The sequence below is a fragment of the Temnothorax curvispinosus genome, unplaced genomic scaffold, assembly GCF_003070985.1.
Source record: "Temnothorax curvispinosus isolate PA1 unplaced genomic scaffold, ASM307098v1 QBEX01017838.1, whole genome shotgun sequence".
Taxonomy (NCBI): Eukaryota; Metazoa; Arthropoda; class Insecta; order Hymenoptera; family Formicidae; genus Temnothorax; species Temnothorax curvispinosus.
The window spans coordinates 859,414-876,504 of record NW_020227618.1 but is presented as its reverse complement, the minus strand read 5'-3'; the positions used below and the strand labels follow the sequence as shown (position 1 = coordinate 876,504).

The 17,091-nt window shown below is 44.7% G+C and overlaps 1 protein-coding gene across 8 annotated transcripts in view; it reads left to right on the top strand.

Moving 5' to 3' along the window:
- The first annotated feature begins 3,608 nt into the window (after positions 1-3,608).
- The window catches only part of LOC112467867 (homeobox protein prospero-like), a 30,404-nt gene continuing 16,921 nt past the window's right edge, over positions 3,609-17,091 (top strand). For 2 of the 8 annotated variants that reach the window (XM_025036754.1, XM_025036751.1), the window contains exons 1-3: positions 3,611-6,500; positions 6,879-7,389; positions 9,528-9,717. In XM_025036754.1, coding sequence (XP_024892522.1) covers positions 3,897-6,500; positions 6,879-7,389; positions 9,528-9,717 — 3,305 coding nt within the window. In that variant the 5' untranslated portion in view covers positions 3,611-3,896. Of the gene's footprint in view, positions 6,501-6,866; positions 7,390-9,527; positions 9,718-17,091 lie in introns of all 8 variants that reach the window. The other 6 variants (XM_025036758.1, XM_025036756.1, XM_025036750.1 and 3 more) reach the window with 5 other exon arrangements.

The window sequence follows — 17,091 nt, the reverse complement described above, 5'->3', positions numbered from 1 at the left end:
GGGTAGGCGCACCATGTGATGCTCACGTAGGAACTATCTTCCTTCATTTCTTCGGTTGTTTCGTAGGGGGAACTAAAAATTGTTCGCACGCACGAGAATATAGCGGAAGTACAAGGGTTCGTAAAAATTTTCTCGTGGAAGAGTTGCATCGTTCTCGAATCATTATTAAACTCGCGCGACTTTTCACGCGTCGTCATCTACTTAAAAAAAGAAGTGATCACTTGTAATATTATTGACTATCACCTTGAAGTTCCATCGAGGGCTCCCCATGCATTAACTATCCTACGTATTACTTGCGGACCCTATCACTGTGCACTATAATCACGCTTTGAAATCTACCCACCTGCTTAAATGGTAAATATCGTATGACGTACAGGAAATGATCATTGGTGACTTGCCGATGTGTGTTTTTGTTGCACTTTAATAGTCGCTAATACTATAAACAAAAATGACTTACGCTTAATATATATGCTTAACTTCCGTATATTTTACTTCCGCAGTTTTTTTTTCAATTCCTTCGCAATAACAGCGGTGCAATTTCTTTTCGTATATTGTAAGATAAAAATTTTCACGTTGTAAGAAAAAAATTTGCATTTTAAAACGAGAAGAAAAAAAAGGTATCCATTTATTTTTAGAGTAGTTATTAAAAATTTGTTATCGAATACTAGTAGCGGTAAGACCCTTTCTCCCGCGCTCACCTTGGCGAACACACTCCTCGCGTGTAATTAGCTCGTCGCGTCTACTTCCGAATCGACGCAACAGTGGGAGAGTTCCTGAAGCCATTTCCGGTGCAGGGCACCGGCACCTTTTTGTTTTCCCCTTTTCGTCCCACGCATGACGGCACACGGGGAAGTACCGATCAAAAACGGGAAAGACTGAAGTCTGACCCCCCTCGAAGCGTCACTCCTATCCAGGTACAATCGTCGTCCCGTAGACCTTATCGAGGTCGACACCATATGTCACTTCTGGAGTAACGAGGGCCGCAACAAGCGCTGCGCCCCTCTAAAGTAATTGCCAACGGAACTGCCTAGTAATTTCTCAGAATGAATCGCTCCTCTTCGAGGAAACGCCCGAGAACGCGCGCTAACTTGCTGTAATTGAACGTTTATGTAATAGTGATTCAAGTGCGCAATGAGGACGTCGATGATACTTCAAGTACGCACGCGTATTTCAACAATCTGCCTTCCTGTTACGCAACTTGCAATTTTTGATCTACAACAAAGAAAAATATATTATCTTTACGACGGTTGCCGCAACCTCGTTCAATACGCTTTATTTCTTATCACGTCATGCATTCTTACAACATCTGTTTGTAAAAATTATAATGTTAATTACATTTATAAAGAGTTTGATCTCTCAGTAAAGTAAAATAAAAGAATAAAATGTTACTTTTATTCACGGAATACAATTTTCATTAAACTTCCTTTGCCTCGCGACACCTCACGCATTGTTCTCTGCAAACTCTTTTGACTTCTTGATACGTATTGGAACGAATATCGGGGTGTCCTCGTACGCAGGGGGTTTACGCGTAGGCGAACTATGGAATATTGTCGGCTTATTGAGCGCAGGTGCTTTAAACTGCTCAGCTGTTGCTTCGAATCTCGCGTACGTGTGCACAAACGCGTGTGCTCATCCACACTGTATTAGTACGTATTCAAGCTCTATACCGTAACGCATACGTGCGACTACACAAACGTCTCACTTACGCACTTATACGCAGCGTCAATTGAACTGCATGACGATCGAAGCTTCTAACAGGCCGTATACCATTGACGAATGAAGAGCGATTATTTGCGCGTGTGGAGACTGCAACAAAAACGGATACTATTAAAAAAATTTTGTGCCGAGTAAATAATTGTAACGACAATAACGATATACTGTTACCTCATTGGCTTTATAATAAAATCGGTATTAGCGAGCGGCAAATTTATGAACAAAAATGAAAACGTGAAGATCGGCTGTATGAATATATATAATATAAAGACGCACAGAGGAGCTCGATTCTATTTTTTTTATCCGAGCAAGCCAGATGGGCCTGGTCTATGATCGAGCGAGCAATGAGTGGACTATCAATTACTTTTTGTGTCCCCCTTTTCTTTCACCGAGTATATCGACCGACGACGGTATGCATCCCCCGGCGAAGAGACCACTCTAGGCGGAACTGCTTACGTATCGAATAAGATATTCAACGCAAGTAATTTTCTTATGGTCGCTTCTGAGGCGAACCACCCCCTTCTTCGCCTAACCCCCTCGTAACTCACTATACTTTGAGTTTTTGCTCCCATCGGCCGCAGGGTGTTCGGACGGAGGGTGAAACATATTGCTTGCAACTGTCACCCGCGGTCTGCTCTTCTTCTTTGTCGCCGTCGTCGTCGTCGTCGCCCTCGCCGTGGTCGATCATTGTATTTTTAACCGATAACACTTCGCACTCCTTTCTCGTGTTCTATCGTGTCGTGACGTCATGCGTCATCTTGCATATTAATGTATTTTTTCTCGAATCGTATGTCCATATCTCTCGGAAAGTAAGAAATATTTTTTACAGAATTCCTTAATTTCTAAGAATTTTTATCGCGATATATCTATATGTGTGTCTAAATATGAAACGATAGAATATTAAAACAGAATATTAGTAAAATAAAAATGTACGCACATATTTGTATCTTCCATAGAAAAAACTTGCAAAGAGCACATTATGATTATGAGGATTAACGATGCATCTATAATAGTCCGCTTTAAACATTCTTGCGGTTCGTATTGCGGTTAAAATAAGATAAGCTAATAATAAGATGAAATGACAAGTGTACACACCATCGAGTACTTCCTATCTACGGAAACGATGTTTCTTTCAATGCAACGGTCTATATACAGGGCTTAAAATACTCAACTCTATGCTATTATCGTTCCTTTGAATCGATTCTCTTATTATATACATATAGAGACAAGCGATATATACGTTTAGCCGGCACAGATCGCTAAGATGAACCGTCGTCTTTTTTCATTACAGACGTATCGGAGAATTGCGGCCACGAAAATCGAGACGAGGGAGCGAGGGGCACTTAGCCCTTTGGCGAGCTCGAAGGATGCAGCTCCCAGGCGGGAGCACGAGGATTCCGCACGCGAGCATACCGGCTTCCCTTCTGGTTATCATCAACGGCAACAACATCGCAACAATCACCGGGAGTAAACGCATCGGTAGCAACAGCGGCGGTCCCGGTTATAACAATTACCGTAGCAGAGGTAGTAAGAAGCACGACAGCAGCGGATACAGACCCGATAACGAATCGAATCTTCCGAAGAAGACCCGCCATCCCGAGACGAAGGCGGACGTCCGACACCAAGTCACCGAGCAGCAGCCTCAGCCGTTGGCGTCAGCTCTACGGCGGAAGGTGCGGGGCGAGGAATAGTGAAAAGAAAGCACAGAAAAAGCGAGGAACGACGGAAGAAGAAGAAGAGGAAGCGCGAGAGAAGGAGAAGAAGGAGAAGAGGCGGAAGCAGGAGTTCGTCGGGTAAGAGGAGGGTGCCGGCGTCGTCGTCAGCGGCGGCGGCGGCGGAGAAAGCAGAGGAGGCGGCAGAGGAGGAGGAGGAGGAGGAGGCGGTGGCGGCGAAGAAGACGGAAAAGGAAGAGGAGGAGAAGAAGACCGAGAAGGAGACGGCGAAGGCAAAGGAAGTGGAGAGGCGGTGGTGGTCGGTGGCGAACAAGGTGGGGAGCATTAGCTAGAAGGAAAAGGCGCGGAGAAAAGGCAGCTGTAGTAGGGGTACCGGAGAGACTACACAGTGCAGAAGCCGAGGCAGCGCACTGAGCCACGAGGGGCTATTCGAGCGAGGGGAGGGTGACAAGAAGCCCTGGCGGGGAGGGGACGCGGAGGCCTTCGGGGGGCCGACCAACCAGACGGCCGATGATGTCATCGGAGGAGGAGACCGAGTGTTTCGCCCTCTACGGAGCAACCACGGAAAGCAAGCAACAGCAACTCCTGAAGAAGCAGAAGCGCACCAGACAGCGCGTGGACGCCGGCGAGCCGCGCAACAGCTACTCGAGTATACCGAACTTTAGCTCCCGGCCATCCTTTCTCGGTGGTGGTCTATACGGCTCGATCTTCAGTGGTAGTGGACCGCCGTCACATCAACAGCAACAGCAGCCAGGGCAACAACAGCCACAGCAACATCACCAGTCGCAATCGCAGCAACAACAGCAACAACAACTCCAGCAACAGGCTGGAGCGACTGGCAGTCAAAGTCATTTAGGTACAGCTACGACGGGTCCTACAACCCAGCAGCATTCCGCCCACGCGGCCTTCGGCTTCTTCGGGGCTCCGGGCTTCGGCCCCGCCAAGATGCTGAACGAGTTATTAGGAAGGCAGGTCAAACAGGCCAGTGACGCTGGCGGATCCCCGCCAGAGGGCGGCCACGGGATGACCGGTGCCGGCATGGATCCCGCCTCGAATTTGCAACCGGGCGCCGTGGTTAATTGTGATGATCCCGCCACGGCTGATCTCACGCAGCACATGTTACGCGACATGCTTCTGCAGGGGCGTAAACTCTCCGCTCTCGGCGTGCAGGAGCAGCCGAACAATAACAACAGTATACACAGTAATAACAATAACAATACTACCGCGGAATTACTTAAATCACAGCATCAGCAGAGTCCCCAACAGCATCAACAAAATAGTGATAGTGCGCGTAGTGGAACAGTGCAGAGTGGCGGGGAAGAGAGTGGTGATGGTAATAACGTCGTGAATAACGCGAATCACAGTGACCGCGATACCGTGATGCCGGGCGATGCTGAGGACAGCGCTGAGGATGCTGCCTCTGCGGCACGCGCGATGGAGGAGGCCTTTGCCGAGGCCGGTATGGAACCGGGGGCAAACTTGGACGGATCGGATTGCGAGCAGAGCCTGCCTCCTAGCCCAACGGCACCAAGATCGGGCTCGGTCTCCGTCAAGGAAGAGATGCAGGAGTCGATGAATATCAAACGTAGCCCCAGTCACTCTCCTTGTCCGATCGTGCCGAAGACCGAGACGAGCTCTCCAACGACGGAGATTAAACGCGCCCGCGTGGAGAACATCGTCAGCACGATGCGCAGTAGCCCAGCGCTTCAGCCAGCAACGGTGAACGGTTGCAAGAAGCGCAAGCTCTATCAACCTCAGCAACAGACAGTGCATCACGTTCTCCAGCATAGTGTCAACGATACCATGATGGACGACGAAGACGAGAGCGAGGAGGAGGAGGACCCTGCGACGATCAGGCAGAAACGGGAGGAAAAAGATAATTTGAAAATACAATTGAAAATGCTGCACGAGCAATTGGCGGAGATGCAACAAAAGTACATGGAGCTCTCCAGTAGAATGGAGCCAGATACAAGTGAGAGCGGTGATGCGCCACCCAGTCCTCAGCATCAACCGCAACCACCACCGAGGCCGCCACGACCTCATCCACCGCCGTACAACGGTCTCCCGGCCCTCCCACCTGATCATCACCCCCACGCAGCGGCTGCCGCTATGTATCACATGGGGCATAAACTCTACTTTGAACAACAGCATGCTGCCCTCGAGAGAATGAAACAACATCAAGAAGCGGCTGTGCGGCAACAGCAACAGCAGCAGCAACAGCAGCAACAGCGGCAGCAGGAGCAGCAGCAGCAACAACAGCAACAGCAGCAGCAGCAACATCAACGACAGAGTTCGCCACCGCCACCAAGCCAATCTCAGCAACAGAGCCAGAATAACACTGGCCCTTCGACGCCGCAGACGCCGCAAATGCAATCAGCCAGTACGCCCATTCAACATAAAGACTTCCAAGAAAGGTTAAACGTCTTCAGAGGTGCCGCCGCAGCAGCCAGTTCGTCCGGTCCTCATATTACCGGAGCCGATTTGGAAGGCCTGGCGGATATCTTGAAGACGGAAATAACTTCTTCTTTAACGAATCTGATTGACAGCATAGTATCGAGGTTCGTGCAACAGAGGAGGTTTCTCGGTAAACAAACCGAGGCAGCGCAGGCTGCTGCCGAGCAGCTCAATAAGGACCTCCTTTTGGCGAGCCAAATGCTCGAAAGAAAATCGCCCAGGACGAAAGTGGTCGACAGAGGAGCTCCGCAACCACCCGGTGGCCCAAACGGGCCACGGGGGCCCCTCAACGGTGGGCCCCCTCCTCCACAGCCCACGGGGTTTTCACAAATCGGATCCATAGGTGGTGTGCCCCATGGCCCTCATGCTGGCCCCACGGAAAACAATCTTAATCAGATGAATCAGCTGCCCTCGCACGGAAGGCCGAGCGTTGGAATGTTTCAGACCCCAAAACCGCCGACGATATACGCCATGCAGGCCTCCATGCAGGCGCAGCAACAACAGCAACACCAACAGCAACAGCAGCAACGCGAGCAGCAACAAAGGGAGCAACAACGCGACCAATACTGCAATATGAGAGGTGACGAGAGAGAAAACAGGGACTCTGAACAAAATGAGGCCCTGTCACTTGTCATGACGCCGAAGAAAAAACGTCATAAGGTAAGCATTGCAATTTGTTATCACATTTATATAAATTAAATATAAAATTTGTAATAATATTTATATAATATGTATATTGATATAAGTTGATATGTTGTTGACATAAATGTATACGTAAATTATAGAATTTTTTACATGTATATAAAAAGAATATTAACTTCAAGTCATTCATAATTTTCGAATAACACTACGTAAATTAAAGTCAATGAAATCACAGCGAAAGTATTATATCTCTTGATTTTTATTATTATTTTTATTTAAGATGTTATAATATATAAAAGATTATAAAAATTAGTCATAAATTATATTAAGTTATATTAAGTATGAGAAATTAATAAATCTGACTAAAAAAAAAATACTAATTAGTACGCTTTACAGGTGACGGATACAAGAATTACTCCCAGAACGGTGTCCAGAATCCTAGCGCAAGAGGGAAACGGATCTCAAGGAGGTAGTGATAGTCCCCCGCCTCCTCCACCACCGAGACCCTACCACGCGCCACCACCGATGCTGCCGGTGTCCCTGCCAACCAGCGTAGCGATACCAAATCCAAGCCTCCACGAGAGTCAAGTGTTCTCGCCCTATTCGCCGTTTTTCAATCCACACGCGAGTCATCCTGGTCAAGTACCACCGCCGGGGCCACATCATTTACCCGCGAGTCCTCCGGGTGGAGGTGTAGAACTCAGGGATTCCCCTCCACTGCCCCATCCGCCGGCGATGTTGCATCCAGCCTTGCTGGCGGCAGCCCAGCACGGTAGTCCGGACTACGGACACCTCAGGATGGACAGCAACGACCGAGCTAGCGACTGCAATTCCGGCGACATCAGCTACGATGGAATTCAGCCTACAATATCCTTTTCTAATACCCATATGCTGAAGAGCGCAATTGGTAATAATGCTCTGCAATTTTATGAAATTTTCTTCAGATAACATTTTAAAATCATAATATACATTTTATAATAATTAAAACGTTTGGAAAAATTGATATTAATCGTTCGTCTATAGATAATAAAGAATTAATTAAAATTAAAATGAAAAATACTGTAAATATGTAAATATGTTATCTGAAGATTAATTCTGGCGTCAAAAAGAATGTAGAAATACTAGAGAAAACGATTAAGATACTCAGGGATATTTTTTGAGATAGAAGAGAAGCGAAACGCGCGAAAAGTTTAGGATGTAGCGGCGAGTTTTTTGAGAGAGAGAGAAAAAGCCGGGCAAAATGGCTCGTTTCACTCGCTCGCTTGGAAGGCGGCTGGAGCGAGGAAGCTCGGACGAATGTTAGATTAGTTTGCCACGGAGTTAGGCTAATGTTGGCTGCACCTACGAGTAGAGTTTGTCCGGCAACAACGCACCGAGCCAAAAGTTCTTTACCTACCTCGGCCCACCCTCGGCTTGCAGTCTCACCCAACTTCGCAAGCCAATAATCTGTCCCGCAATTTCGCAATTCAGCCTGAGCGTTTCGCGAACTTCACATTTCGAGCGTCTCCTCGGCTTATCCTAAGCTACTTTCGCTGATCTCGGTGATACGAGCCTTCGTAAGGCAAAATTTCTGAATATCGAATTTTGTCTGCAAATATTTATCTCATTTTCCGACACGCGCAAGAAAGATGCTGTTTCATTCGTTACATTTACATTGGTCACCTATTTTGGTAAAGTCCGAAAAGTTCTGATAAAGAACCGTATATGATAGAATGCAAATTTTATTAGAACTAAATTTAATTGAGTTTATTAGAAATTAATTTGCGTTGTCTGACAAATCATATTTTTCAGTAATTTATTACACATTTTTAAGTATGCATAAATAATAATAAATATTTAAAATAATATGTTTAATATATACGATAACAATTAATATTAAAAATTTATAGATTAACATGGTAAAGGAAAAAAAAATTCTAATTTTGCCGAACGATTTGAGTTACATTATATATCAATTTAAGGAATCGCATATTAATAAAAGATTATGTCCAGTAGTTTTATTTTAAAAATATTGTTGACCTTTCTCAAAATGATTAAAATAGCCGCGATTGCATCGCGATTAAGATGCACTTTTGGGATCGTCAGAAAACGAATGGTTCAGCAGCTCGATTATCGTGCATGATCCACTCCACCGCGGCTTGCTTCTGAGTTACCGAAAGAGCGTGCAGAGATCCGGTGGCTCGCGAATCGGGGAGTTCGCCTCGGTGCAGCGAGGAAAAAAAGGCGAGTGTCGCGCGCGGGTTCGTGTGAGCGCCGATCGTCCGATGCAATGTCGGAACTGCATCGGCGTGTTGGACCGGATTGCTCGATCGGGCTAGCGTGCCGTTCTTTGCCGCCTTTTTAGTCGGCCTTTGATGTAAAATCAATGGCGCATTTTTTTCACTCCCTCCTCTCTCTTGGGGTAGGTCGAGCGCGTTGTGCATCGCCGTGACACGATCTGCTGTTCCGCGCTCCTCCGGACGCATCATCCTATAGTCTCCATCGCGGTTCTCGCTGGCATTTGACGCATCCGAATTCATTTTGTTGCATGCCTACGCCCCTCTTTACTTTTTCTTTCTTTCGAGAGAATCTATCAGGAATTTTTTTTCAGCTTGAGATTAACGCGAGATTACGCGCCGATATATCACGTTTATGGTATCGAATACGAGCGTACGCGTTTCGGGTAAACGAAGTCGAAAGTGCTGTAGCAATACGGCCAGAGTCGCGCGAATTAATCGAATAAGATTGCGATGAAACCACATGTAGAGATCCTATTACCAATAAGGAGTCGGTAAGGCTTCTGCTGAGGATATGGCCAATCGTAGATCAACTTCGCGGTAAGAACCCTTCTATCGCCTGCCCTCGCGATAGCCGCAATTTGTACGATTTCTGATCCAATTCGATACGAAAGAAAACACGATTATGTTTGAGATACTCGGACCGAGAAACGAGTCGACGCTTCTCTCTACCGCACTTTTCTCTCTTAGCTCTTAATCCTTTTTTTTATTGGAGAATTCCTCCGCCTCTCGCATACACATTTCTATGTGTTTATATATATTTATATAGATCGCAAAATGACTATTTCCTTAACCGCGGTGAACTCGTCGACGCTGACGCCGATGCATCTGAGGAAGGCGAAGCTGATGTTCTTCTGGGTCAGGTACCCATCCTCGGCCGTCCTTAAGATGTACTTCCCCGACATCAAGTTTAATAAAAACAATACAGCGCAGCTGGTCAAGTGGTTCTCCAACTTCCGGTGAGTAATGTATAATTTTGAACTTACAGTAGTTTTGAACTTAGGTATAGCTCAGCAACGTAGCGAATAAGTCTTTTCAACTTGTACATCTACGCGAGCGACTTGTTTCTTGCGTAATATTCTACCGTTTCAACTTATACGTCTACGCGAGCGGCTTGTTTCTCGCGTATATTCTACCGTTCTCTCGCTCTAGAGTATCGTGCGCGAAAAACCAAAGATCCTAAAGATATCTCACCAAAAACATCGTTCGTATACGGAGGAAGATGTTTTTATAGGTAATTTGAATGAATGAATGTGCCTTTTAAATCTAAATTTGTTATCTATCTGGATTAAATCTTCATGTATGCAATTGATTCGCGTATTTTCGATCTCACTCAAATCGAGAATTATTTTCGGCACGGTTACCACTGCTGAATGGATAACTAAATCCAACGAGAACGAGCAGACGGTCATGTAGAAAATCTCAAGGATACGGCGGACAGCCGTGTCGCCACTCCCCTACGTAATCTCGGACATTTTCGACATCTCGTGCGGTGGTTCCCTTTAAAGAATGGAATCGTAGAAGACGTTTCTCTGATAACAGAGGCGCGTTTCGTGTATGCAAACGAGAACGAGGTTTTCGAGGGATCGACCACTCCCTTTGCAGAAGCGGTCAGAGCCCAAGAGACGAGAGTCACGATGGGTGTGTCCGAATCTTAATTACCCTCTCTCGTAGAGCAGCTGGGGGATAAGTAACGCTACCTACATAGCGCCAGGTATAGAAGCGTAGGAGGCCGGTAGGTACCGACGCATACTGTCCGGCAGGCATTAGCCTGATTATAATTAGGCTGAGTACAGTACAGATCCAAGATACAAGGCGGTCGAAGGTGGATCGCTCGCGCGCGCGTGCCCTCATCGTTACATTATTACCGCTTTCTTATCGCGAGATGTCCACTCTCGTGAAAATCGTAAGTCCCTCGCGCGCGCCGACATCGCGCTCTCTCACAATTACGGCGTGCGGAGACCACGTGCTTGAGATATACTGTTCTAAATAAAAAATGCATACGTACGACGATAAATAAAACGTTAACGAGCGGGCGCTTAGTTGTTCTGAGTGGTCGAGTTAATTACAATATCTTATATTGTATATTGCTGGGCCGACTCGTCGTTGAAGCGTTCCGCCAGGCATCTTTTTTAACGTCGTTCGGTTGTAGACCAAGATAATCGAGCGGAATGGAACGTCATACGCGTAAAATTGCGAAAAAAAAATAAAAGGATTCTGTCCGTTTTGACAGCGACGCGAACATCGCTGTTAATTATCAATCTATTGTTCTGTGTAACTTTATTCATCGGGGCCTATCCAAAAGAGTGGAATCGTAGATAAAAGAGCAAGCACGTGGTTTGTTTGCGAAACTTCCAAACGTCCGGCGAAATTGCACGCTCGTATTTCACGGTATACGCACAAAGCTAATTACCGCTTCAACATATTTCGGTACATTTGACCCGAGGGTTTTTTCGCCTCCTCGCCATTCCACCTACCCTCCCCGAAATCTTCCTTAATGAGATTTATTGTGAATTGTTTCTCGCATTTTCGAACTCGCTATAAATTGAAATTTTCTTAAGTAAACCGAACAGTTGCTTCCTCATTAATTCGAAAATCAAATCTAAAATCCAAAGAATCAAACGCTTCGTGTGGTATGCCGTGGTATTGCGCTATGTGACTCGCTTGCATCGATATATCCGATTATAACCGTGAACGTGCTTTCTAAATGTAGAACATGTTAGTCACGGTATATACCATGATATAATCAAAAGTTTCCATTTATTTTTCTTATATACGAGATACATCTGGTAGTATATATATTAATATGAAAGTATATATATCAATAATTTAGAGTGATATTCTCTTTCTCTTGCTTTTATATCTGAAATAGGATTTTAATTTATTATTTTCCTAATGAAAATTTTAATTGTAAGACAAAATTCAGGAGAGTTCTTTACAATTCGCTATTATTCGCTTCTAATCGAAAAATGGTATGAAACTTACATGCCTGAAGATTTTCTTGAGAAAAGTTAATTAAAGGAAACGTTAAAGATGTCTATTCTTTGTCTCTGCATGAAACTCTTTCTTTTCCCCCTAATCACGTAAAGGTTTGCCCCGCAACTTTTTCTTCCTTTTCCTCTACCATGCCGTTGTCGCGCGTGCTCGATCTGATAGCCTAATGCACGGCTTCCTATGCGGAAATGCCTCGCTACATTATTCTACGCTCCTACGTGCGCGCGGCCGACCCTTCTCCACCTCTTTTCCCTCCCTAGATCATCGTTGTACTTTTGTCACGAGAATGGGCCGAGACCGCCGTCGCTGCCACCTGCTATGCTCGATTATTATATCGTCGTCTCGTTCCCCGCATAAAATATACAGACCGTCGATCAGAAGCCTAAGCGCGTTCTTAGTGATTGATCCTCCAATGAATCTCCAACTATCGATTCATTGATATCAAAGGATCGACGCATGCACCGTAACAAAGGGAAAAAAGAGTGCAAAAATTCTATTTTTTTTTTCCCCCGCGCGCCGATAATGTAACACGAATATGTACTTTTCCCCTAGTTACAATATTTATGGATATTCCTCACGTACGGTTGTTGGCAAAGTTGTTATAAAAGGAGGCAACGAAATTAGTTATTATCGCCGTCCTGGTATTTAACTAAAAATACAAGGGGCATACTTATCAGAAAACGCTGAGAATACCCGACGTAATATAGCGAATGTAATTTTTATAAATAGGGTCATACATTAATGACAACGCATACAAGTACAATTTCCGTAATCGTAACATTTTCCTCGATGACGTCATTTATCATTGCATCCCCCGGCGCAGCAGATGGCGGAGAAAATCGGAGAAGAGACGGATAAAAAGAAAGAGAGCGAGGGAGAGAGGAGCGAAGGAGGATAGAGCGAGAAGTAGAGTGATAGAAAAAGAGCGGCGAACGAGAGACGGCGGCCGTGCACAAAGCGATCGTTCGCACCCTATTTTCTCACGCTCACGCTCGCGTCGAATCGAAAGCACGTCCGATATCTTACAGAGACTCGTTGACGTCGCGCGTACATCATCGGACCTGCTTATACCAACGATATTGACAGCCTTCGTTCGATGAAGCACGCCGTGGGGGATGATTGGGGTCGTCTACGATCCGAGGTACAATGTGTGCGCGCGTGTTCACGTCTGTGCGGTGTGTGTATGCGCGCGTACCCGTCTCTATCACCTCGCATCTCTCCCCCGTCCGTCCGTCCGTCCGTCCATCCGTCCGTCTGTCTGTCGGTCGACCGATCGGTCGGTTCAACCCCCTCCCTCCACCCCCGCGAGCGCGAAAAAGAGAGAGAGAGAGAGATAGCGTATGAGAAAGAGAGATGTGCGGGCGAACTCGGGTTCGTTCGTTATCAGATCCCACGGTAGGACACGCGACTGAGGTAGCAGATCCTATCTGCTGGGACGGAAGAAATTTTATGTCGTATAATGGACAACGGACAACGCGCGCACGACACGGCCCTAACCGGACGGTGAATCCACCTCGCCACGAAAAACCTAGGTCGCCTCGGAACGAGTACGAGAATCGGACAATGATTTTCCGCTTTCAGCGAACAAAATTTCTTTTTGACACACATTTATTCGTTTCTGCAAGTTTCACGCTTGACACTCAATTGGGAATTCTTATTCACTTGCATAACAATCATAACATTGGTATAAAAATGTATCTTTTCGTAAATAATTGCTTCAAAAAAATTGATTAATTTTTATTATGACTACAAACATCTCGCTCGTCCGCCAAGCATCTCCCAACGAGTTCGTTTGAAATACTGAAACATTGTTTATGGATTATGGATTGAAAGAAGAGATTTATAAACGGGATTTTTAATCTATATAAATGGCATCTTCGGGCAAAGCAAAGAGCACAACGATGTCTTCGATAAAGAGGCCTCCAAGTGGCGGTTGATGAGAAAACGCGAGCTAATGGCTCGGCCACGGATAGAATAACATAGAGGAGTACAAAGAGGAGTACAGCGCGAGAAGGAGAAGGTATACGATATAAATGAAGAATCGAAAGCTCTTGAGTTGTCGAATAATGAAGTCCACGATGAATTTACCCAGTCACGCTTTCGAGGGGTCGCTTATCGCCGCGAAATACTCGATAATTCTTCCCGAAGGGAGGGCACGGCCGGCTCCACGCGTTCTCTTTCTAATTTCTTCTTCGACTCATTCTTATCACGCCGACGATCGTTTCGTGGGCGGACATTACCGTGTCGCTGCTCGTCCGTACGCCACCGCGGCATTCATTGGTCGGGGTAATGACGTGGTAATTTTCTAAACACAAATTTCCTTTTTCAACCCTTATCTTGCTCGTCGGACACGTGACCGGTCGTTAGCGTTCGCTTTCCTCCTTCGTGCGGTCTGTCCGCGCGTTCTTAGTAACTACCGGCTGCCTCGACACGCACCTCTCCCACGCTTCCAAGTAAAACGCACCTTGCTTATATCGAGCATGATCTTCTCACCTAGTAACATGCTATTATCGAGAGACCGCCGCAGAGTGAGAGTTTCTGGTACCTATACTTATACGCAGCATGTATGTCAACAATTAGAATAATTACAAATGACAAAATAAGAATGATAAATTTCAAGTCGAGAATAAATGTATTCACACCTATCAAATTCTATTTCTTTTTAATACATGAGATTAATACACAAAAACGGTCTTAATTGCTCTAAATATTTGATCGCATTTCGCTATCTTATACATTTAAACACATATCAAGTATCACACATATCGCGAAGAAAGCATATATTTGTTTAAAAACGAAAAGATTAGTAGTTTACCGAAATTTTGCTACAAACAAAAAAAAAGTCGATCGACAGTCTGTAAATAAGAGAAAACGGTGGCTTGCGTTTTAACCCTGCGAGATCGTGCGCAACTGAAAGAACGGTACCGTGGATGACGTATTCAAGGACGCACCCTCACACAAACAGTTGCTTGCCGGAGAATTGGCACGTGCGTGTGTGGCCGGTTGGCATGCTATTTAGCAAGAAAACCCGGGATCTTACACGCGTAACCACGCGTATGCTCGACGTTGACGACGACGTGTCACGAGCACGGATTTTCTCTTATTTGCGAGCAACAAGCCAACCGCGATTACGAGTTAAGGGAAAGAACGGGTGCAGAAAATCCGTACCTCGAGGTAGACACAGGAGTACAACGTACCTTACGTGGCGGATAGAGGCAAGGGGGAGGTTCTCAGCATCTTCCCGTGAGCCATTTGCTCCAGTTTAACATATATAGTAACGAAGAAACACTCCCACGCGATTATCGTCATCTCTTTACAGTCAGTTTCTTTACATCCTTTTCATCGAATCTCTCAATATAGAAGATTAACGTTCGGAATTTTGTTACGGCAGCTACATTTCCGTTTGAGATATCATGCCACGTTGAATGGTGATTTCGTGACAGATACGTGAGTTCCCGATTCTCGACAGCAGCTAAATAATTCCAGTAATACGCGCATCTCGCAATCGTTCGAGAAGGAAAGGAAAAGAGCTAATCGAGCGAGAGCGCAGCAGAAAATAAGAGATTCCGAGAAAAATGAGCAAGTAAAAATCCTTTGAGACAAAAGTTGCCGCGAGGTGGTAGGATCAGAAGGAACGCATCGAAATGAAGAAGGCGGTCGAGGAGGGTTGATTTAGAGAAAGGGGATAGACAGCGGGCTGTATCTTGGCCGTTTCTACCCCGTTAATGAACAGAAGGAAACTTTGGTCTTTGACTTCCGGGCAGCAGCCTTGTCGAGAGCGCTGCAGCCAGACCCTCGAAGGAAAAGAAGTGCCGAGAAAGAAGACTAAATGCTGCATCTCGGTACTTACAAAAGGAATATCCGCGAGGGAATATACAAAGAATACGTGTGTGCGTGTTCTTTACATGCAACTAGATTGCCTGTATGAATAAAATCAAGTATATATAAACCTGCTCGTGGTAGGGTACACAGAATACATTAAGAAAATATGTCTGGAAATTATTGGAAATTCACAGCAGTTTCTTGATTAAAGTTTCACGTTACGTGGAATAATAGCTCCTTGCTCTGCTTACCTTTGCTCGTCTCTGATTCTTTGCGCGTAGCTATTCACAATACCCGACGTGTTACGTACAGCTAGTGGTAGATTCACTTCCTTTCGTTTTATACAAGCAACCTTATTCTCGTTTAAATTACGAGCAATTTGTTATCGCAATCTTGTCTTTGTGAAAATTATATTAAAATCATACACGTATAGATAGACGTCTTTAGATGTGTCACATTATTGAATGTTTATGTTTCAAAATACTTTAGCGAACTGTTATCATATCCGGGATGCCGTCCCTCTGTGAAAGAAAGGCTAGACGCCGCGGTAACATTACCGGTGAAAACTGAAGATAACGAGTATCCTCTGCGAGTCGCGATGGTAATAAGACTCCACAAGTATATGCCCGCCTAGTTCTTATCGTCCGATTATATCATCGGTGAGAGCGTTGGTCGGGGCTTTTGACATATTTATAGAAGTCTCTTTAAATTCTCAGGATAATAATTAAAATAAAAAAAAAAAAATTCTCAGCATATATGACATTATGTTATATTTTAAAGATAAGCTTTCACCAGCGTAACAATGCGTATCTTGCACGCTGGAAATATGTAGAAAAAAATTATATATCGTTAAATCGTGAATGATATATATTATTAGTTTAAAAAAATTGTTTAGGATTTTTATTTTAATATATTAATTTTATAGGTATTTATAATTTCCGTGTACAACAAAGAATAATATAAATATATATATAAAGATTTCAAAAAAAAAAAAAAATTTACGAAGCTTTATATCATTATTATTTAATAATTGTCATTCAATAATTACCGTAATAATTTCTAGTGTTAAGTTAAGATATTAAAAAATTCTTGAGATTGTCGAAATTTTTTCTTAAATTATTGCTGCGCTATATTATTATAATAATATTATACAACAGTTGTTAATTGATACTTCACAATTTTGAGTGAGAGAATGAATTTTTTCCGAAAAATAGTAATCCAGTTTATTACTGTAGAAATAGATGAAGCATCTTGCATCGGGCAAAGCTATCCCATACGCGGTGGTTGTGCGTGTAAACGGTAGTCACTTAATTAAAAATTACTTAATTACGATCTTGGCACTAATTAGGTACGCTTGGTTCTCTCTTATCCGTGCACCACGTCTACCTCGCTACCGCAGCTACTTCTTTCTTTCCCGCTCTCTCTCTCACTCTCTTCTCTCCATCCCGCTCTCCTACCCCTCCATCTCCATCACCCTTTAGCTGCCTCCTCCACCATCTCTTAACACCCTCTTCCGT